At 51.6% G+C, this 22400-nt stretch overlaps 2 protein-coding genes across 2 annotated transcripts in view; both read left to right on the top strand.

Moving 5' to 3' along the window:
* The first annotated feature begins 590 nt into the window (after window positions 1–590).
* cep78 (centrosomal protein 78) lies at window positions 591–6464 on the top strand. The gene is made up of 15 exons (XM_076990354.1): window positions 591–971; window positions 1065–1234; window positions 1316–1388; window positions 1476–1579; window positions 2037–2211; window positions 2341–2454; window positions 2558–2622; window positions 3053–3140; window positions 3306–3405; window positions 3565–3607; window positions 3723–3845; window positions 4095–4172; window positions 4284–4438; window positions 4521–4653; window positions 5609–6464. Exons 1-15 carry the CDS (start codon window positions 719–721, stop codon window positions 5984–5986), a joined length of 2052 nt encoding a protein of 683 aa, XP_076846469.1. The 5' UTR covers window positions 591–718; the 3' UTR covers window positions 5987–6464.
* Window positions 6465–6587: 123 nt separating this feature from the next.
* Window positions 6588–22400, top strand: part of cabin1 (calcineurin binding protein 1) — a 33621-nt gene continuing 17808 nt past the window's right edge. Inside the window, 31 exon segments of the mRNA XM_076990211.1 lie at window positions 6588–6653; window positions 6793–6893; window positions 7210–7242; window positions 7340–7435; window positions 7715–7828; window positions 7937–8071; window positions 8191–8307; window positions 8309–8372; window positions 8570–8699; window positions 8855–9004; window positions 9090–9415; window positions 9418–9552; window positions 9918–10089; window positions 10324–10457; window positions 10559–10776; window positions 10882–10954; window positions 11273–11448; window positions 11576–11701; window positions 11869–12060; window positions 12182–12424; window positions 12916–13069; window positions 13610–13722; window positions 13877–14029; window positions 15084–15290; window positions 15408–15553; window positions 15635–15896; window positions 16254–16424; window positions 17561–17650; window positions 17739–17917; window positions 18004–18239; window positions 21070–21135. Coding sequence (XP_076846326.1) covers window positions 7240–7242; window positions 7340–7435; window positions 7715–7828; window positions 7937–8071; window positions 8191–8307; window positions 8309–8372; window positions 8570–8699; window positions 8855–9004; window positions 9090–9415; window positions 9418–9552; window positions 9918–10089; window positions 10324–10457; window positions 10559–10776; window positions 10882–10954; window positions 11273–11448; window positions 11576–11701; window positions 11869–12060; window positions 12182–12424; window positions 12916–13069; window positions 13610–13722; window positions 13877–14029; window positions 15084–15290; window positions 15408–15553; window positions 15635–15896; window positions 16254–16424; window positions 17561–17650; window positions 17739–17917; window positions 18004–18239; window positions 21070–21135 — 4381 coding nt within the window. The 5' untranslated portion in view covers window positions 6588–6653; window positions 6793–6893; window positions 7210–7239.

The raw sequence follows: 22400 nt of genomic DNA, 5'->3' as shown, positions 1-22400 counted from the left end.
ATTTATCTGACACAGTCTGCGGCTCCACTACAGCCACGAAGAGATTTTCCACCTTGTTGGTGTATTCAAAACAGCAAGACACAGATTTGCAAGTACTTTCCAAGTAAAAGCGAATTCTTCAAGAGAATAGACTGCACGTGCAGAGCACAGCATCTTATTTTCATCTTACAAAATAAGAGCACACGTTGATCTCTTTGAGATGGATCGTTTGTGTCTTTGTATAAATAATAATAATAATCTTTATTTGTATAGCACCTTTCATACATACATGCAACTCAAAGTGCTTTACAGAATAAATAAAAAAATAAGCATTAAAAGGAAGCAAAGATGAGAAGAAAAAAATATATATTAAAAGAAATATAAAATGCAGTTCACATGAGATGAGGAATCGAATTGCTCTGTAGTCCTTAAATTAACCAGTTTATTTTACGTTTATGGGGTCCCCCACATGGAAGCGCTCAAATTGAAAACAGATTCATAACAGGATCTCTAAAACATCCAGGTCTGTATAATGCTCAGTATTATAATCACCCAGCGTGATCTGATTGCAGTTCCACCTCGCTCCGGCAGGTGGCGGTAACCGCGACTGAAGCCTCGCCCGCGGCGCAGAAGAAGAACACGTCCGCCTGTTTTTCAAACATTCGCGGTACGTCCCGAGCGCGTCTGTGGTTTCACAGCAACGGCGTCGGTGGAGAAGGAAACCGTGTCTGGGTCGACGATGCCGAGCTCCGCTCAGATCCGGCACCGGGGGGCCCGGGACTTCGGAGGTTTTTACGAGCACGCGTGTGCCGCGCAAGGTTCGGCCCCCCTGCCCGCAGTTAAAGCGAACCTCGGCCGGGGGGTGCTGGACTTTAACGGGGACGTGGTCAGCCTGCCGGACTGGACGCCTGTGCTGTCCGCCTTGACCATCAACACACATCTGCAGCAGGTCGCCATCAGGAGCTGCTACCTCAGCAGTCTTGGGTCACAGGGTCAGTGGTGTGAGGGGGGTTTTGGTTGTCTTTCTAGGATTGGGGAATAATGAATGCACCTTTGCTTATGGGTCACCGGTTCCGTTCCTGCAGCCCTGTGTAAGGCCCCCAGCAGAAAAAAGACTCCGGTTATCCAGTCGAAGAATGTGACGTTTCAGCTTTGCAGAGCGTTGCAGAAATGCATGTGTGTGTCCCCGAGCCTGAAGACCCTCCAGATCCATGGAGTACCACTACGAGAGCAAGACCTCCACTTGCTCACCAAGGTATAGAGAGAACGGTACTGAAGACACACTGGGCTTTCTGTTGTGAAAGACTGTTGCTTATTTAGATTTCTCTCTTTCCAGGGATTGGCCAAGAGTGTTTCTTTAGAACATCTGTCTCTTGCTCGCTGTCCAATCGCAGATGTGGGATTAGAAGGTGAGCGTGATGGGAGTCACTGTAAGGCAACAGCAGTGTTTGATGTTCAGTGATGTTTGTATCTGTTCTGTTCCACTGTGCACTCAGCTCTCTGTCAGAGTGTGAAGTATTCTACCACGATAAGGACCGTGGATTTCACTTCCTGCAATATCACTTGGAGAGGTGCTGAACACATGGCGAACATTATAAAGGTAAAGTCTATCATTGCAAGCTTAAAGGTGATCATCACCCTGACCAACCACAGCTCCTGCAGCTCCTCTGTTATAGCAGATAGAAGAAGGAGTTGTCAACACCAAGAGTCATCGGTTGGATTCTCAGAGCAGCACATGTACTGTTTTCTGATAAATCTATGTAAGTCGCCCTGAATAAGGCAAGGCAGGTTTATTTATATAGCACCTTTCATACACACTGGCAATTCAAAGTGACAGTTGTCAGCTGCCAGATGGAACAAATGTAAAGTGAACTTTGACAGGTATCGCACTGCTAACAGTGCAGGGAAGAACTGAAATGCTTGTGTTTTGAAATGTTGGGTGAAATGTTAGAAAAGGAGCTTGAACGACTTGCTGAGTATTCACGCAAGAAAAATAAGAAACTAGATGAGATTTCCAAAATGCTTGAGTACGGAAACCCGCTGCTTCTAATAAACAGCACCAGGCCATGAAGCGGCACAGCACGGCGTGGGCGGAGTCTTTGCGGTACAGAAAGGCGGAGTTTGAGGCGATGGGCGGGCTACGCAGGATCACGCTTAACGACAACATTCTGATTGGGGACAGAGGAGTGATGGCACTTGCTCAGGAGCTCACGGAAGACCTGTGGGTCAAAGGTCAATAAACACCAACAGTTTACCTTGCATGCATACACATCTGAAAGACTATTTACTGTGTTTACTGCACATAAACAAACTTTGAACCAACAAGTCATCAAACAAAACTTTGTTTTCTTGTTGCTGTAGCGGTGGACCTTCAGCGATGTGGCATCTCTAACGAAGGAGCTGGAGTCCTGGAGAAGATGGTCCAGTCCAACTCCACGCTGTGTGTGTTGGACATCAGGAGGAACCCACTGGTTGGTGAGTCACACCCCACTGCGACCGCAACACTCCTCCATATAGACAGGGAAGAGAATCAGCTTCGCCTAAACAACTGACCCATCTGTTTTTTCCTCTCCGATAGATAACGAGTTGGTGAAGGCCGTGATTATGAAAGTGCTTGCAAACACCAAAGGGCAAGACGCACAGGTAACACACACACACACAACCCTCTTCTGCTCTCTGGGAGATGGTTCAGGTCCTCTCCAGCGGGCTGCACTCTCTTTGGGTGTGATGGATGTCTGGGTGCTTGTAAGACTGGGCCTCTGGGCCTGCAGATACGCCTGCTTGCACAGACAGCTGAGCACTCTTGTGTCCACCCCCGGGCACCTTCAGACGCTTCACAGTAGAGACTGAAGATGTGCCAGCTTCCCGAGACGAGAACCCTTCCCGAGACGCCCTCTAGAGTAACGCGGGCGTCTCTGGACAAAAACAGCAGCTTTTTACACGTGAAATGTGATAGATAAGATACGTAATTAAACGTTGAACTTAAGACCGAATGGCAGGACTGAATTATAGAACTGGCCTTGTTTATGGACTGTTAGGGTAGTATAAGCTGACTGCGGTGTATGTGTTACAGTACCTGTGGCTAAAGCCTCCAGCTAAAGAGCCGCGTGACTCCGGCCATGTGACCAGGAGGGGAGCAGGAAGAGCTTCCCGCAGATCGGGTAGAAACACCATGCACCTGATGTTCACGGCTCTCATTTGTAATGGGCGGGGAAATAATCTTTTTGGGAGTTTTTTTTGTACCTGGGCACATCGCACATCATCTGAACACTTGATTCCTTCAGTGTGTGCTAGTAGTACTGGTATCATGTTGGATGTGTCTGCAGAAGGGTCACGCCGGGCAGCAGCGTGTGGGCGGAGACCACCTCGTCCTGGCCCCTCCTCCTGTATCCCATGGCGCACTGCAGCTCGAGCCCAACGTCAGAGGTGAAAAGCTGTCGGAGGCACTGACTGTTAAAACAGTCTTACAAGACTTAGTTAATTATGGAGCATATTGGCATATTTTACACGTTGGCGTATTTGACACGTTTTAACATGAACGAGTGTATTAAGACGGAACGTTTGTGTTTGTCTCTCTTGTTTAAGGGGTCTTCCGCAGGGCGATGCAACAGCAAATCAGAGTTTTCAGGTTTGGTCTCATGTTTGGATCCCTGAGCTTTGGGAGCACGGCACTGTTTTTATTTCTGCCTCCTGCTGATTTGTAGCACGAGACCTTTGACATGTTTACCTCGTCACCAATTCAGAATGCCTCCTCTGTCCGAGTCACTATGGAGACGGAGAGTGAGCCGGAGTGTGAGGATGTGGGGAGTAGTCACACATCCGGTGGCAACATCAGACGTCTGCAGGCAGACTACAAACGCTTGCAGGTAGTGCTGGATTAGTAGCGTCTGGATTATGGCATTCAATACACGCACGACCGGCTAAGCTGTGAAGTCATTATTTTTTTTGTTTTGTTTTATTTCTTTATTATTAACAAATGTCTCCACACACTGTCATAGCTCTTGATTGTTTCATATATAATTAATTCATTGATCGTTCATGCAAAACAGCTAATTGTCTGGTACCTCTTAGAACTTTCCTGTATCTGACAGCGCAGTTCCTCGTTTCACCTACAGATGGAGCTAGAGGAATGCAGACGCTGTCTAGCAGAAGAGAGAACTGCAAGACTGAAAGCAAATTCCCATGTGGTAGAGGTGCAGCAATCCATAATGCATTTGTTGGTCCATTTTACTAGTTAGTTCACACTACAATTCTGGGATTTCATCTCACGGTCAGATCAATTGCTTTTGTTCCTCTCTTGTTAGCTGGAGTCAGAGATCAGACGTCTGCGTAGTTTGAATCAGTCTCTGTCTGAAGCCCACATCACACACTCGGTCCTGGAGGACGACAGCGTGCTGGAGAGCATCGAGTCTTCGTTTCACAAATTCCACGCCTTCCTGGACCTTCTCAGAGACGCTGGGTAATTAATGAATATTCATACGTCTTTGGCAGGTGTGTAAACGTTTCGCTCCTTAACACAAAACGTGGATGTTTGTCCGCAGGCTGGGCCAGCTGGTGTCCATGGCCGGAATCAAGCAGACAGACTTTGGACTCCTGGGACGTCCTCGTCTCTCCTCTACAGGACGAGGGGGACGGGGAGACGAGGGGAGTGTGTGGAAGGAGCGCCACACGACTGTAAGCTGCATTTCATGACTGCTCCCATATAACAGGAATGTCCCTGTCCTGGAGACGCAATAAGGACGTGGAAGACACACAAGGTTTTAAAAACGAAACGCCTGCGCTGACTCTTGCCACCTCTGATGCTTAAAAGACGAGAGAAGATGAAGCTGCTTTTTTCCAGCTAGGTTTACTGCTGGATCAAAGGGCTTTTTCCTTCATTCCTCTTAAACCATCAATATCTGTTTGTGTTTTAGAGGAAAGATTGTATTTGCGGGGCCATACAGACATTCTTGGACGTGTTTGTTTTCCAAACCCGACTGGATATATGTTATTGTAAAAACAATACACGAAGTGTGCACAGACCTTGAAATGTTCACCAAAGAAGGCTTGAGCATATTATAGTATAATACCTTCCACCTTCTCATGAATACAGCTAACAATACACTTAGTGATGTTCATGTCATGATAAGACCGGGCCTTTATTCCTAACATTGTGGACCACTACGCTGGTGTCCTTGCCAGCCTTCCTCAAAAGACCATTAGAAGTGATTTAGAATGCTGATCAGAATAAACATTAGTGAACATAATGTCTTCTCAGATCCTTACACATTCTGGCATGAACATACAGCCTTCTCAGCTCTGGCTCTTACTACTTGTTTAGAAATCATTAAATGTCTTAGGGCCCAAATACATTTAACACATGCTAGCACAATACAAACCCACTAGACATCTTGGATCAATAAGAAGCAGTCAATTATACGTGCATAGCATTAGAACAGAACACAGGTGAGGCAGCTATGAAACACTATGCTACCCATTGCCAGAACCTCTGAGATCCTTCGGAGAACCTCAGAAGAACTTACAGCTGCCCCAACCATAACACATTTTAAAATCTAAATCGAACAATTTTGATTCTGCTGTGCCTTGACTAAAATTAGTCTGTTCATTGAAGCACTATATGTCTCCACAGATAACAGACGTCACCCAAAGAGCATCGGAGTTTCAGCACATTAGATCTGGATCCTCTGAGGACTCTCCTCATTCCCAGCGCCCACAGGAGACGTCCCTTCGTCCTGAGCGGCGGGTCGCATCCCCAGACCACCGCTTGGGCGGGGCGTCCGTCTCCGTGAGGGGCGGCACCAGCCGGGGCTCCAAGCCGGGGAGTTCGGCCGGTAGCACTGATGCCGGCACACGCAACAGCCTCTCGGGTTCTTACAGAGAGGACATCTCGGAGGGCAACGTCACTTCAGCGCCGAGCTCTCGGTCTTCCAGCGCATCTCAGGTCGGACCTGAGCGGTGCGCCGACGTGGAAGCCCAGAGAGATGTTGTGGGCCGGGCCGGACTCTAGAACCAACACCAATCATGTGGATTGTGCTGACCAATTTCAATGCTCAGTGTCAAACCAACTCTGTTAGTAAACCAGATACGTCAAAAAATACTGACTTATTATAAGAATTATAAATTAGTGGTCAGAACAGTTCACGACTGCTTTGCTGTCATACTGTTTTACAAGTAAGATTTGGCATTAAATTAATAAGGACCTGGACAAAGCATGACTATAATAGAGTCCAATCAGTTGGTCCTTGAATGGAGTATTCGTAATTGCTTTTACTATGATTTAATGAATGTCAATAAAGATGTTTACTGTACTTCTGCAAGAAGTGTTTTTGCAGTTTTGTGCAGACATGATTTAATAAAGTGTCTGCTTGTGTTTGGTTTTATTATTATTACTTATCAGCCACCGAGTTTGCTTTACAAATTCATATGTAATAGTAATTATTACCGAATTTATACATTTGTATGTGAATAAACGCATATAAAACGTGCCTGTTTTCAGCAATAATCTTTGTGGCATCCCTATAGTTACAAAACTGCAAATGTACTCAATATTTTATAGGTAGACGTCTGTCGCGCGTGTGTCCTATTAGCCAATCATCGTCTTCGATGTTGAGACGTTGACGCTACCAGGACTTTCATTGACGCTGCGTTACGGAACAACTTGTAGTCTTTGCCGGGTAATGCTCAATAAATGTAGTCATTACAAAACAGCACGTAAAATATTATTATTTACACGTGCATGAAATGTTTGATTTATTTATTTCGGTATATATGGAAGTGTCCAAAATAAACGAGCGCAAACGTTTTATCTTGCAGAGTTGAAAGATAGCTAGCACGCTAGCTAACGGACGGCGGCGACGCTAGCTGGCTAAGCTAGTCCAGAGTGTAAACAAAGAAGATATTTATAAACATCGTCGGTGAGAGCAACAAACACAGTCCTGACACCGCACACACACAGGATAACGTTAATGTCTGCTTACAGTTTGAGTTTTGCATCAGTTCAGTGTTTTATTCATGACATAGCTGGGTGATCTGTGTAGTTTGCTGGTCGTTTTAGTTGCCCATCTGTATTAAATGCACACAGTGGGCAGTGCAGAACATGCTTTAAGGTGTGAGGTTGTTAAGTGCATCATAACCATTGCTAGCTCTTCTTTTTTGCTGTCTGTGGTAAGATATATGGGTAGATGTGATGGTCCCACATTGCTAACTTGTTGTTATGATGTGATTTTTCAGTACCTGATAAAGGGTGGTGATGCTGAGAACATGGTAAGATGTTCTTTTGAACAGTTGTTCGGCAGTGTAGAACGGAGTAGCAACCCATGCGTTAAACAACATGTCAACTTACAGTTTGGTTTTGTCGCAGATTCGGATAGCTGCCCTGAACGCAGCGTCTCAGACCGCGGACGAACATGAGGGCCACTTCAGGAGTACCAGACCCAGCCAGACTAAAGAGGCTCAGGTGAGGTGCAGTGCGATGTACCTGTGCTGTGCTGCATGGAGCTCTCCCTAGAACGGCTACTGGTTCATTAGATTAGACACATCCTGTTTAATAGTAAACAAGCAATCATCTGTGGTTTCTCTCTCTCTCTCTCTCTCTCTCTCTCTCTCTCTCTCTCTCTCTCTCTCTCTCTCTCTCTCTCTCTCTCTCTCTCTCTCTCTCTCTCTCTCTCTCTCTCTCTCTCTCTCTCTCTCTCTCTCTCTCTCTCTCTCTCTCTCTCTCTCTCTCTCTCTGCTGTAGGAGGCAGAGGCGTTTGCCCTCTACCACAGAGCTCTCGACCTGCAGAAGCACGACAAGTTTGACGAGTCGGCCAAAGCGTATCATGAGCTCCTCAAGACTCCGCTGCTGAAGGAGGTGCGTCCGCACGTCCCTACAGTTCCGCGTTCTGCTCCTTGGGTTCCTCCTGTGATTCTCCACTCGTCCCCGAGCGCTTTAACCACCGCTGTTGTTCTCTGGCACCAGGCGGTGGCGTCCGAAGATGAGAAGGTCGGGCTGAAACACCCGGGTCTCATGCTGAAGTACTCCACATACAAGAACCTGGCCAGCCTCGCCGTGCTCAGGGACGACCTGGACACTGCCATGGACTTCTACGTGGAGGTGAAAACAAGCTGATCGGACGGGGAGTCTTGAGTCACGCGTAGTCTAGATGTGTCGGCTGATGGGCACCGTAATGCTAGTGGTGGATGAGCGAGCCTCTGGGTGTGGTTTGTCTTTAGGCCGTCATGCTGGACTCGACGGATGTGAACGTGTGGTACAAGTTGGGCCAGGTGGCTCTGAAGAGAGTGAGCATCCCATTGGCCCGTCACGCCTTTGAGGTGGGGCTACGCTGCAACCCCGGACCACTGGCCCTGCCTGGACAGCCTCATCACCGTCCTCTACACTATCAATGATTACAGCTGTAAGTTCTTTCGCCGAGTGTGTGTTGCGTTGTGTTTTGGCTGTAGCCTCTGTGCATTAGAACTGTCCTACAGAACTTGTGTGGAATGAGAGATCTGATTTGAGTTATGTTATGGTTTTTATTGAGCTGTCTGACTGTAAATCTGGAGATACTGAACCTTGTCCGTCCTGGTGGTGTTGCTGTCTGCTGGTTGGCAGGTTGCCTGTACTATATCCGAAAGGCTCTGGAGAAGGACATAGACTACACCAAAGGCCGTGTGCTGAAGGAGAAGATCTTCGACGAACAGCCTTGCCTCAGACGGGACTCCATGAGGATGTTCTCCAAACTGTATGTATTCGCTCCCCTCTGTGCCTGTGTGGTCTGAGAGAGACTTTACCAAACGTGCTGCTGTCAGCAAAGCTTTGTACTTTAGAGGACAGGGTTGTTCCTCGGACTCCATCTGCTCTTGTGCGTGAGAGCAATTTTTGGCGTCCTCTCTGCAGGGACATGACCGTTCATTATGGAGAGGTAGACGAGGACGAAGCTCGTGGGATCGTGGAGGAGGCGATGGAGCTGAGGAGACACAGACAGGCCAACGTCTCCCGCCATCCCCGCCCTGACCTCAGGCTGGTGGAGCCCATCAAACGCTTCACGTGCGTCACTGCTAGCTGGTCACGTGCAGTCACTGACCTGTCTGGTTCTGACCCGGTGCTGAGTTCTTGTGTGTTGGCTATGCAGGTGGAAGAGTGTCGGTGAGAGCTTCCTGGCCATGTACAAGCACCAGAACGAATGCCTGGTCCCACGGCCCGACTTCGGGCGCCGGATCGACCTCTCCATGTACCGCGATCCCGACTTCCTCCTGCAGGCGTCCCTCGCCACGCCTCCGGCCGCCGTTACCGTGGCGCCGGCCCCTCCCGCCGCCCCGCCTCCGGAACCGCCCCAGCCTTCCGCCCCCGCCCCGCAGGCCGAGCTGGTTCCCCCCTCCACCTCCGGCAGCCTCCAGCAGCACCGTCCCCACACAGCCCCCACCCTGCGAGCCCTCCGTCCAGCCGCAGGCCCCAGTATGTGTCCCGTGGCCGCCCCCCGCAGGCCCAGAGCACCGTGGAGCCCAGCACCGCCTCTTCAGAAGCCACCGCCGTTCTGAACGGCACTGCGGCGTTCACAGACGCTTCTGCTCCTGCTGTTATTGCAACTTCTGGAGGTCAGTATTGACATCTGGTGATCAGTATTGACATCTGGTGACTAATATTAATGCCTAGTATTGTCACCTGCCGGTTTGTGTTGACACCTTGTGGTTAGTATTGAGACCTGGTGATGGCCTTAATGCGTGGTCGTTATTATTGACTTGCGGGGAAGGAACCCTCCACTAATTTTACAAATCTTTAACATAGTACAGGAAATGGGAAGTAGTGTTGCTAGGTTCTATTAAAACAGTATAGATAGATTCTACGACATCTCTACTTTACATTTTTCAGATCTCTATTGTACAAGATCTCTGTTGTATACACTTTTTAAATGTATTTAAGTTATGAAGCCATGTCTCGTACTGAACACCTCCCCCCACAGTTCTTGATGCAGCTCTGAGTGACAAAGCGAAGAAGGCAACGAAGAGGAAACGCGTGATGGAGGACTGTGGCGAGATGGCCAAGCGTCGCTCCGCCCGTGTCCGCAACACCAAGTGCAAGAAGGAGGAGAAAATCGACTTCCAGGAGCTGCTGCTCAAGTTCCTGCCCTCACGGTACGACGGCAGGCCAACGCCCAGCTGCACCCGTGGCCGCTTTACCAGCCCAGTGGATCATCACACCATTATCAACCCCCAGTCGGCTGCAAACATGGCTAACCACCAAGCCGTTTCTGATTGGTCGCACTCTCGGGAGGCCTCAGTGTTGATTGGTCGCACTCTCGAGGGGGCGTCTGCGTTTCGGCGGTTTGTCCGGTGAAGTTTGTCTCGTGTCTGCTCCTGTGTGCCCAGGCTGAAGAAGTTCGACGTTGATGAGGATGAAGAAAGCCTGAGCAACATGGACACCCAAAGCGCTAAAGTGGCGTCCCAGCTCAGCCAGACGGCCGGCTCCAACCTCTCCGACTACATCAGCTCCATGGAGACAGGTAGAGGGGTGGGGCCTGGTCACTGCCCACCTGGGCAGTCCTGGGAGTGGCCTGTAATGATGTATGTGTCTGACGTCTCCCGCCTCGTCCCCGTCCTCTAGAGCACGCGGAGGTGCACGCCTTCCTGCTGGCCAACGCGCTGAACGGCGGGATCCTGGAGCTGCTGCTACGCTACCTGAAGGTGATGGGGCAGAAGTTTCTGGAGGAGTGGCCCGCGGGCCTGGGGGGCGTGGTCCTGGACGTGTACGGCTGCTGGAGGAAACACAGCGTGGGTCTGCCCAACCCTCTGCTCAGGGACTCCAGTAACCAGCACATCAAGGTAGTGCGGCGGACAGAGAGGGAGGCAGAGGTGAAGCCTGTGGCATTTCCTGACGTGTGTGTGTGTGTGTGTGTGTGTGTGTCTGTGTGTGTGTGTGTGTGATAGGAGATGATGATGATGAGTCTGGCCAGTTTGGAGTTACAGTTGGAACAGTGGATCCTCACTAAAGGAAAGAACAGTAAGCCTACACACGCACGTACACACACACACACACACACCGTACACGCACGTACACACACACACACACCACGTACACACACACACACACCGTACACACACGTACACACACACACACACACGTACACACACACACACACGTACACACACACACACACCGTACACACACATACACACCACACACGTACACACACACACACACACACACACACATCCACACATATCCACACCCACCCACACACACACACACACTGACCAGACAATATTTGGGGGGGTGGGGGTCAGCGGTACTGTGGTAACACCGGTGTGTTTCGGCCAGCGTCCCAGAGGAGACAGACGGGAGATCACGCGGGTCTGGACAGTCAGGAGACGCGCTTCCAGACGGACCTGTTCCTGCTGTCTATGGCGTCCTCACAGCAGGACGTGTTCCAGGACGACTGGCCCTCCTTCACCGTCCGTGTGCACTGGCTGAAAGCTCGATACCTCGCATTTCAGGTGCCCTGCTGCAACCACTGTGTGTGTGTGTGTGTGTGTGTGTGTGCGTTGGTTGGACCTCTCTGAACTCGGGACAGTATGTCCAGCGTGTCCGTGAAGGGTTGTTCGTGCTTGTGTGGTGTCTCAGGGAGACATGGACGAGGCGCTGGAGGGTTACGACGTGTGTGTGGGTCTTCTGAAGAGCGCCGCCGGAGACAAGCTCACCGTCCACCTGCCCAACCTCAGCGTGGACTCCACTGTCTCCGTGGAGGAGGTACAGGATGGAGGCGGGGCACCCCCGCTCAGGGCGGAGCCTCTGTGTAGCTTTAATGGAGTTCCAATACTCTAACACACATGCTGAAAGTACGGATTTGTCAGATGTGAATATCTCGATGCCTTTGTGCGTGTGTGTGTGTGTGTGTGTGTGTGTGTGTGTATTAGATTGAGAAGAAGCTGAAGTCCTTGGAGAGGTGTCAGTCCCTTGAGGAGATTCAGAGGCTGTTTGAGAGTGGCGACCACCAGGCGGTGGTGAGATTACTCCAGCCCACGCTGAGCTACGGCTCCACCCGGCCCAAACAGCTGGACTACATCAGCTCGGCTCCTGAGAGGCCGGCCCAACTGCTCCTGCTGCAGGTGACACAGCCGTGTGTGTGTGTGTGTGTGTGTGTGTGTGTGTGTGTGTGTGTGTGTGTGTGTGTGTGTGTGTGTGTGTGTGAGTTTATCCCTCACGTCCCCACTCTTGTGTACCTCCCAGAATTCCTTGCTGTGCACGGAGAACTTTGCGCAGTGCCTGGAGAGCTCGGAGGTGGCGCTCAACGAGGCCATGCAGCACGTGGGGACCGCATTACCCAGCAGCACCTCTGCCAAGGAGGAGTGGGTGGTCACCGTGACTACGCTGCTGCGTGGGATGGAGCGCTGCCTGACGGAGCAACCCCACCTGCTGACCAGCACACCACCCTGCAGCAACCTCCCCCGCCTGGCCAACAACCTCATACAGGTGAGAGAGAGGGAGAGTAATGATTCACATTACCATACGTAAACACATTTATTAATGTTTAACTTGTCTCATTTTGATTTGGTTGTATCACTACAAGAATTCTATTTATTTATTTTATTATTATTCTATTATTATTATTATTATTATTATTATATTGCTTTGGCAACAGTTGTTATTTACAATTCATGCCAATAAAGCCATTCGAATTTGAATTTGAGAGAGAGGGATAGAGAGAGGGAGCAGAGAGGGAGAGAGGGAGAGGGAGAGAGAGAGAGAGGGATAGAGAGGGAGAGGGAGAGATGAAACCTGCAGGCCTACAGCTGTGTGTGTGTGTGTGTGTGTGTGTGTGTGTGTGGTGTGTGTGTGTGTGTGTATGTGTGGTGTGTGTGTGTGTGTGTGTGTGTGTGTGTGTGTGTGTGTGTGTGTGTGTGTGTGTATGTGTGGTGTGTGTGTGTGTGTGTGTGTGTGTGTGTGTGTGTGTGTGTGTGTAGCTGATAGACTGCAGCATGGCTCTGCCCGACGACCCCAAGGAGCCTCACTTCTCCTCCGTGCTCCCATGGATCCTCCTGCATCGCCTCCTCAAACAGGAGGAGGCAGAATTCGACTGCATGCTCCGTCAGCACGTGGCCCACGAGGATGATGATGGTACCCTTCGCTGAGCATTCCTACCACCGTTGTGGCGCACACACACACACACACACACACACTCCACTCTAGATACCCTGGTGGCTAGAACAAAGCTCCCTGAAACAAGCCCATCCGGGGGGGGCTGGCCCGCTGCGTTTGAGGCTGGTGTTCTGGTATTCAGGGCCTGGCAGAGGGACGGTGTGCCGTATCAGAGACGGTGGGCTTCACGGCTCCCTTTGACCCGCTTCTGTGCTCTGCGTTCTGGTCCGTGCACATTATCCAGCTGGCGTGTGCTAATTTCTCCCGGATGTGCTGCTCTGGGTAATTGTCATTCAGCCGGGTTTATTTTGCCAGCACCAGCCTGAGGGATCTTCCCCACGGGGCTACGGCAAGTTAATCTCTTGAATTTTTAACCTCACGCCCACACGGTGGGGGAGGGACTTGTGAGCTGCAGGGCGTTCAGCGTTGCCAGCCTGCACCTGTTTACACACCGAGCACGTGGCCCAGAAGAACTGCCCGACGGACCTCTAAGCTCTGTGTGTGTGTGTGTGTGTGTAGATGACGACACCCCACTCCTGCCCTCCTCTCTGATGCTGCTCAACACGGCCCATGAGTACCTGGGCCGCCGGTCCTGGTGCTGTAACTCCGACGGAGCTCTGCTCAAATTCTTTGTGAGTGTCGCCACCGGTCCGCACACAACATATCGGCTACAGTCTGTCCTCTCACCGGGCTCACTGCACCGTTAGTGTGTGTTCAGTGGTGAATGAACATCGTGTGTGTGTGTGTGTGTGTGTGTGTGTGTGTGTGTGTGTGTGTGTGTGTCAGGTGCGCGTGTTGCAGCAGAAGCTAGCTGAGGGCGATTCTCTGCCGTATAAAGAGGATCTGGAGACGGCACTGGAGCAGTGCTACTACTGCCTGTACTCGTACCCCAGCAAGAAGAGCAAAGCCCGCTACTTAGAGGAGCATTCTGCCCCACAGGTACACACACACACACACACACACAGCAAGAAAATCAGAATGCACCACCTGGCGGACCACTCAGCCCTGCAGGTACACACACCCACACACAAGCTGCACAACAGGTGCGGACACTGTCTGGAGGAGTATTCGGCGCCACACACACACACACACGCGCGCACGCACGCTTGTGTGCTCCGGTTCGTTATCTCTCTCACCCCTGCGCGTCAGTGCGCAGTAGAAGAGTTGAAGCAGTATTAACCCTGTCCCCCACAACCCGCAACGTCACGCAGGAGTTGCGCTTGTCGCTCCCAGCATCTCCTCCGTCAGCTTCGTTAGGTAACGAGTTAACGAGTGTTTCCCCAGAGCTAATTAAGCAGGTGGGTGGAGCTGGACCTGTTGGGCACCACAGACCCGCTCGACAGTGATAACAACATCGATTCTACCATGGTCTGCTGCAGGCACATTGATTATGAGGGCACACACACACACACACACACGTGCATGTTTGTCCCCACTCTCTGGTTACCAGGGAAATGCCTCACACACACACACACACACACACACACACACAGAGTAAATGGAACAGTGGGGGGGGAGCACACACACGTATGTGTGCATCTGTGGTTTAATCTTTTTGCAGTTAAAACCAGTCAGAGAAGTACATTAGAACTGTCGTGATTGATGTGCTGTTGTTGAAAGCAGAGACAGTAGCCTCAGGACCAATCGTACACCCCGGTGACACGTCCCTCACCGTCACACGCACAAATCTTACACCCCGGTGACACGTCCATCACCGTCACACGCACAAATCTTACACCCCGGTGACACGTCCCTCACCGTCACATGCACAAATCTTACACCCCGGTGACACGTCCATCACCGTTACACGCACAAATCTTACACCCCGGTGACACGTCCCTCACTGTCACACGCACAAATCTTACACCCCGGTGAGACCCGTGTGGATGGGGTACGGGAGAATTCACACGTCTTTCATTTCACTGATCGATTATACCTTTAATTTAGAGAGTCGTTGATTTTCTTTCCGTTTTCCTGCCTGTGTGTCTCCCAGGTGGAGCTCCAGTGGACTGACGCTCTGTTCATGTTCGAGTACTTCAAGCCCAAGACTCTGCCAGAATTCGACGGCTACAAGACGAGCACGGTGTCGGCAGATCTCGCCAACCTGCTGAAGAGGCTTTCTGGAATCATCCCCCCCTCCCAGGCACCCGAGCTCTCCATCGACGAAGTGTCCGCCTACATCGAGGGGGCAGCGGTGAAGGTAGGATGAGCCCAGGACAGTCCAGGGTTTATACCAGAGAAACTAACTAGTATTTCAGCTTTAACACACGGTAAAGGAAGAATCTTGACCACCTTTTGTTATTGTCTGCTACCCCAGGTGCCGTCCCTCCATGAGGGAGCCCCACCAGCGCCCCCTCTGGTCAACGAGCTGTACTACCTGCTGGCTGACTATCACTTTAAAAACAAAGAACAGTCCAAAGCCATTAAGTTCTACATGCACGATATCTGCGTGTGCCCTAACAGGTGAGGCCTCAGCCCAGTTCCTTATGGGTTTGAGTCAGCCGAGGCACTTAACCCTCCTCCTCCTCCTCTTCCTCGGTCCAGGTTTGACTCGTGGGCGGGTATGGCCCTGGCGCGGGCCACCCGTATCCAGGACAAGCTGAACTCCAACGAGCTGAAGAGCGACGGGCCCATCTGGAAGCACTCGCTGGCCGTGCTGACGTGCTTCAAGCGGGCCCTGGAGATCGACGGGTCCAACCTGAGCCTGTGGATCGAGTACGGCACCATGTCCTACGCCCTGCACTCCTTCGCCTCCAGACAGCTCAAACAGTGGAGGAGTGAGCTGCCGACGGAGCTCGTCAAACAGGTGTGTGTGTGTGTGTGTGTGAGTGTGTGTGAGAGAGACGGTGTGTGTGTGTGTGTGTGTGCATGTTTGAAAGCGAGAGAGAGTGATAAGTGGTGTAAGCATTTGCTTTGACATGTTAATGTGTGTTTTCAAAGGAGGCTGGAGATCGTAGAAGACGGACTTTTGTGTCTGTGTGTACTCGAGCGACTAGCAGAGAATGTCCTGTGCGGATGTTGGCATGAAGGGGTATTTACACCTGTTAAACCCAGTAGCAGACTATAGAATGTGTGTGTGTGTGTGTGTGTGTGTGTGTGTGTGTGTGTGTGTGTGTGTGTGTGTGTGTGTGTGTGTGTGTGTGTGTGTGTGTGTGTGTGGTAGATGGAAGAGCGCAGGGCGTCCATGCTGGAGACGGCGTACCAGTGCTTCCAGAGTGCGTCTGCGTGTGAGGGCGACTGTAACGAGGAGGAGTGGCTGATCCATTACATGTTGGGAAAGGTGACGGAGAAGAGACGCCAGCCCTCGAAACACTACCTGCTGCTCTACAAACAGGTGATCCACTCACCTCACCTACACACGGGTGATCCACTCACCTCACCCACACACGGGTGATCCACTCACCCCACCCACACACGGGTGATCCACTCACCTACACACAGGTGATCCACTCACCTCACCTACACACAGGTGATCCACTCACCTCACCTACACACAGGTGATCCACTCACCTCACCTACACACAGGTGATCCACTCACCTCACCTACACACAGGTGATCCACTCACCTCACCGACACACAGGTGATCCACTCACCTCGCCTACACACGGGCGATCCACTCACCTCACCTACACACGGGTGATCCACTCACCTCACCTACACACGGGCGATCCACTCACCTCACCGACACACGAGCGATCCACTCACCTCACCTACACACGGGTGATCCACTCACCTCACCTACACACGGGTGATCCACTCACCTCACCTACACACGGGCGATCCACTCACCTCACCTACACACGGGCGATCCACTCACCTCACCTACACACGGGCGATCCACTCACCTCACCTACACACGGGCGATCCACTCACCTCACCTACACACGGGCGATCCATTCACCTCACCTACACACGGGTGATCCACTCACCTCACCTATACACGGGTGATCCATTCACCTCACCGACACACGGGTGATCCACTCACCTACACACAGGTGATCCACTCACCTCACCTACACACAGGTGATCCACTCACCTCACCTACACACAGGTGATCCACTCACCTCACCTACACACAGGTGATCCACTCACCTCGCCTACACACGGGCGATCCACTCACCTCGCCTACACACGGGCGATCCACTCACCTCACCGACACACAGGTGATCCACTCACCTCGCCTACACACAGGCGATCCACTCACCTCACCGACACACTGGTGATCCACTCACCCCACCCACACACAGGTGATCCACTCACCTCGCCGACACACGGGTGATCCACTCACCTTGCCGACACAAAGCTGATCCACTCACCTCACCTACACACAGGTGATCCACTCACCTGATCCATGGCCACACGGTTTGAACAGGGAACGGGTGGCCATATTGATCATGAGAGGCTGCGTGAAGGTTTCTGCTCTTTTCGTATTGTTCGTATTGTTACCTCTTTCCTCCCTCTTTTCTTAGTCGGCCTACTATCTCCACGAGGAGGCTGCCAGATATCCGAGAAAGATCCACTACCACAACCCGCCTGATCTAGCCATGGAGGCGCTAGAGGTGAGCGGCGGGGTTAAATCCACTCCACCCATAAGACCTTCAGAGAGCGAGAGAAGGTCTCTGTAGCCCCTCTGTCCTGCTCTCCCAGCTGTTCTTCAGGATAAGCGCCACTATTCTGAAGCTCCTTGAGGGAGAGGGCGAGGACACGGCCCCGGAGCAGCAGAAGAACCTTCTGGATTACGAGCTGTTTTTCACCGTGCTGGCCGAAGCCGCGGTGGGGCCTTTCGCTCGCGGAGAGGAGAAAAGTGTCCCCAAAACCAGCGACAAGTACGTCTTTGCCATCGTCTCTGCCGTCCTTCCGCTGTTTGTGCGTCCTGTGTACGTCAGCGGTGTGATCTGTCTCCCCCCCCCAGGGAGAAACCGCCTTCTCTGAACGACGAAGACTCGCACTCCTCCTCAGCGGGCGTGGCCGTCGGCCCGGCAACGCTAGCGAGCACCGCGGCGACCCCGGCGTCGATCGGTGCGCCCGGGGCGACACCGTTGCCTAGCGACGGCGTGGCAGGTGTGACTTCCTCCGTGTGCGCGGTCACCCCGCTCGACCACGATTACGCCAAACGTAAACACGGCCGGCAGAGGCAGGCGCAGGACGGTACAGTACCAGGCCCCGGAGTCTTCCTCACTCACCCACCCACTCACTCACCCACTCACTCACCGGGGAGGCCGGCCCTCGCTTGTGGGGGCGTGGCCGTCGGGCTTGGGTTCTGAGCGGTGACTCCTCCCACCCCTGCTCCTGCCATCCACACCAGGCCGCTGAGGACGGTGGGAAGGCGGGCGACACAGCTGACGCGTTGCACCTCGGCGTCCGTGTGCTGGGGAGGGTTGAAGCCAAAGTGATGTAGTGCTGTAGTGTCTGTGCTGATGAGGGAGGGTGGAGGACAGGGATGTCTCTGCACCCTAGACCCTACACCCTACACCCTAGACCAGGTATCACCAAATGGCGGACCGCGGTCCGGATCCGGACCCGAACGCCGTCCTGTCCGGACCCAATTACATTCCTGATTAACTGGATACGGACCCAAATGCCAAAAAAATTTTAACGGGAGACTATATTTTAAACCGGAGAAGAGTGTTACGTTCACCACCCATTTGAGTGTTACGTTGCCCCCCCCCCCGCTCAACAACTTTCGTTCGCCAACCCCCCCCCCCCCCCCCCCCCCCACGCCACCGCGGACCCGGACCTAAGGTCTGAGCTATCTGCCAAAAATGGACCGCGGAAAGATTTAATTGATTACCCCTGCCCTAGACCCTACACCCTTAGGCACTTTGCAGCTGATATTTCTCTCGGTCAAAGAGAACGCGGGAGTGCCTCGCCACAGGGCCAGATCTTACTCTTAGCGCTGACCTTTAACCCGCCCTGTGTGGTTTCAGCCTGGAGACTCTGCTTGTACCCACGGGGCGCGTCCACAGCGACTCTTACACCAAACTCTAGATGTTTAAAGTAAATGAGAGGACGACACCCCCTCAGTTCTCACTCATCTCATGCAAAACACCTGCGTTGCTGTTTTTAGCTTCAGCAAGTTATTTAACATGGAACATATTTTTTCAGCTGGCTTGAATGGAGGGTGTTAACGGACCCTCTCTCCGTCCTGTTTTGGGAGAGACCGCGCCTCTGAACCCATGTTGGGTCAGGCATGACCCAGTTAGTGATGTACAGCTCTGAGTTCACCTCGGAAAGCTTTTTAAATACCTTTTCTGGACTTTGGTATTCAACTCTAGCTTCAAATCCTCACCTAATATGTTGTTACTGTTGCTAGTCTTAAGTCAGACTTCACAAAAATATTCACTCTTCTCATTAATGGCCAAGAGAACAGAAGTGCCATCTTGGCACTTTAGTAGCCGTAGTAGTTTTATTTTTTTAAGCATTCATGTGCCGCTCCAAACTGAATTCTGTCACTAGCCTCGCGAGAACTGCCACCTGCAGTGGTCTGGGTGGCAGTTCCACCTGCAGTGGTCTGGGTGGCAGTTCCACCTGCAGTAGTCTGAGTGGCAGTTCCACCTGCAGTAGTCTGGGTGGCAGTTCCACCTGCAGTAGTCTGGGTGGCAGTTCCACCTGCAGTAGTCTGGGTGGCAGTTCCACCTGCAGTAGTCTGGGTGGCAGTTCCACCTGCAGTGGTCTGGGTGGCAGTTCCACCTGCAGTAGTCTGGGTGGCAGTTCTTGCGAGGCTAGTGACAGAATTCTGTTTGGTGCGGCACATGAATGCTTTTAAAAAAATAAAAATTTAAAGTTATGAAGTTTGAAGTTTTTTTTTTTTTTTTTTTTATTCATTTGTAGTTCAAAACATATTTGGTGTGTTTTTTCTTCACTTTTTGCCACTCCAAAGATTTCGTCTCTCCTACAGCCTCGATTGCAGCTACATGCAAATAACCGATAATGCAAATTAGGCGATGACGTCATATACGGGAAATGTCCCGTATTTTAAAATACAAAACTTGACAGGTATGTATTTAGATGACATGAATGTCACAGCCTGTGGCCAGGACGCAGGACTGAAGTTCAGAGCTCAGGCACCTTGAGCGTAAAGAGCAAACGAACACGAGCTGATCTGAAACCGGTCAGAAGTGTAGTCGATTTTTTTCTCAGTACTTTTTTTCAGTGTTTTTTTTTTTCCCCCAGTACTTCACAGGGAACAGCTGCATTTACAAAACACCCGTTCGACTCCGTTTTCTAAAAGCGTTGGTCGTTGACGGGGTAATTACGGTGACGACCGGTCCTTTGCCCGTGGAATGATGTCACGTCTCGCGTGCGTTTCTGTCAGGATAGCATGGTCAGCCCTGTCGCCCGCGTTCCCATGCGTCCCTGCGCACTCCTCTGGCTCCCTAGCTCCCTGCTGCCTACCTGCCTGCTCCCTGTCTGCCTGCCTCTGGCCTGCTTCGCACCTGCTGCTTCCTAATGTGTGCACCGCTGGGATCGGGAGGCGGCACCCAGATTGGCCGAGAAAGGGGCGAAAAACGGCATTTGCATGTCCTGAATGCCCCACAATGCACTCTGCTCTGCTGTTTTTGTGTGTGCGCCTTCTGGGTGATGTCTTTCATAGTTCACTGCCATTGGGTGGGAGGGGATACAGTGGTGTGTGTGTGTGTGTGTGTGTGTGTGTGTGTGTGTGTGTGTGTGTGTGTGTGTGTGTGTGTGTGTGTGAGAGAGAGAGAGAGATTGGGTTCAGTGGGTACAATGTTACAATTTTTCCTACATTTGTACAAATGCTCAAAAATAAGATGTTTCACTACTGTTGTGTCTTGGTGTTTCAGAAACAGCTCTAAATATATTTATGTATTTTAAATTCTTTTCTCCTTTTTCCATGTGAAAGGAAACATTCCACACAGCATCTTTTTTTTTGGGGGGGGGGGGGGGGACGACACACACACATTGTAATGACTTGAGATCTCTGCGATGTTCTCTAAAGCTGTGGTCTTCTCCGCAGTCAGCCTCTCTCATGACCACGATTACTGCACACCTGGGACTGCTTTGAGAGTGGCACCCGCGTATGGTACAAACCACAGACATCTCTGTCCTGCACAGACAGGACTCCCTCTCTCTTCAGGACGGTGGTAGAGAACCCTGGTGGAAGCTTTTGTTCAAACCAGTTGCTCAGCAAGCAGTTGCTCAAACCAGTTGCTCAGCAAGCAGTGCCAGTGAAACCCTTCCTCACTGTACAGGGCAAAACGCAGTGTGTGAGCTAATGACGTCTGCCCTTTTGAGGTCCGCCACGCAGTTCAATTCAAGTCTTTAACCATTAGTCACTCACGATCCTGCTTCTAAGGATCCATTGAAACCAGCCAATGCTGTATTAGGGGACTACGGGATGGCGGATGTCTTAGGGGCTAGGGCTCCGGGGTTAGTGCACTCTGGTCAATCGTTTGGTTAATGGTGTAATTACTGTTGGAGGAGCCGGGCTGTGTGAGCCAGGCCAGGGGGTGTGTTCTCTACCACCGCGCCATCGTCTGTCCTGATGGGCGTCTATCGCTGTTCAGCACCTCCTATCTCCTGCACCACTGCAGCTGCCGCGTTTGAAGGTCTCCTGTACCGCATGCTTGGCTGGGAGGTCCTGCTTCTCCACAGAGCTCCTGCCTCCTTTTAACGCATAATTTAACGTGTCCCCTCCCATTCCTCGTGGCTGAGCCAATGCTCTGTCCAATCAGCCCTTCTAGATCCCAGATCCCGCCCCTTCACCGAGGGGTTGCGGTGGTGGGGGGGGGGCAGAAGGCTGAAACTGCATCTTCTCTCCTTTCTCCCCCACTTCACTCAACATGCTGAGTTGGCTTGTGCGTTAGGGATGCCCCCCCGCCTCAGGCCAAATGCTGACTCACTCTCAGCGTGCAGTGGGGAATTCCTGCTTGTTTTACGGGCAGCAGAACACTTAAAGAAAAAGTCTTGCGCTACATTTTTATTACTCTGCTATGACCTTGTGAGTGAAGGTCAGTCCTCATTAGAAGGCTAGCACGCATTCTACTGCCCCCGGTGCAGAAGCCCTGTGCTCTGCTGCCAGTATAGCATACGGAGGAGAGGGCCCTAACTACCCCCCCCCCCCCCCCCCAAGAAAGTCTTGTCAGAGGTTTGGCACACGCATCTTGTGATGGACAAGAAACTCGCTACAGGCGTTTCAGTAAGTGCTGTCTGTACGTTTTCTGACCCGTTCCATCACTGGGCCTGTTTGGGACCTTTCGGCCCGGTTTGGGGACCCAGATTAAGACTCTGAACGACGTAGTTTTGACGGCGGCATCCAGCGCTGGGCTTCAGCTGTGTACTGTTAAC

The sequence above is a fragment of the Brachyhypopomus gauderio genome, unplaced genomic scaffold, assembly GCF_052324685.1.
Source record: "Brachyhypopomus gauderio isolate BG-103 unplaced genomic scaffold, BGAUD_0.2 sc74, whole genome shotgun sequence".
In the NCBI taxonomy this organism is placed as follows: Eukaryota; Metazoa; Chordata; class Actinopteri; order Gymnotiformes; family Hypopomidae; genus Brachyhypopomus; species Brachyhypopomus gauderio.
Note: the sequence above shows the minus strand (reverse complement) of the source record. Positions and strands in the feature narration are given on the sequence as shown.

Excerpts from the sequence above, each read along its gene's own strand:
- cep78 (XM_076990354.1), top strand. The coding sequence starts at position 719 with ATGCCGAGCTCCGCTCAGATCCGGCACCGGGGGGCCCGGGACTTCGGA. Across the intron at positions 1,389-1,475 it reads CGCAGATGTGGGATTAGAAG|CTCTCTGTCAGAGTGTGAAG; the intron begins GTGAGCGTGATG and ends CTGTGCACTCAG. Across the intron at positions 2,455-2,557 it reads CAGGAGGAACCCACTGGTTG|ATAACGAGTTGGTGAAGGCC; the intron begins GTGAGTCACACC and ends CCTCTCCGATAG.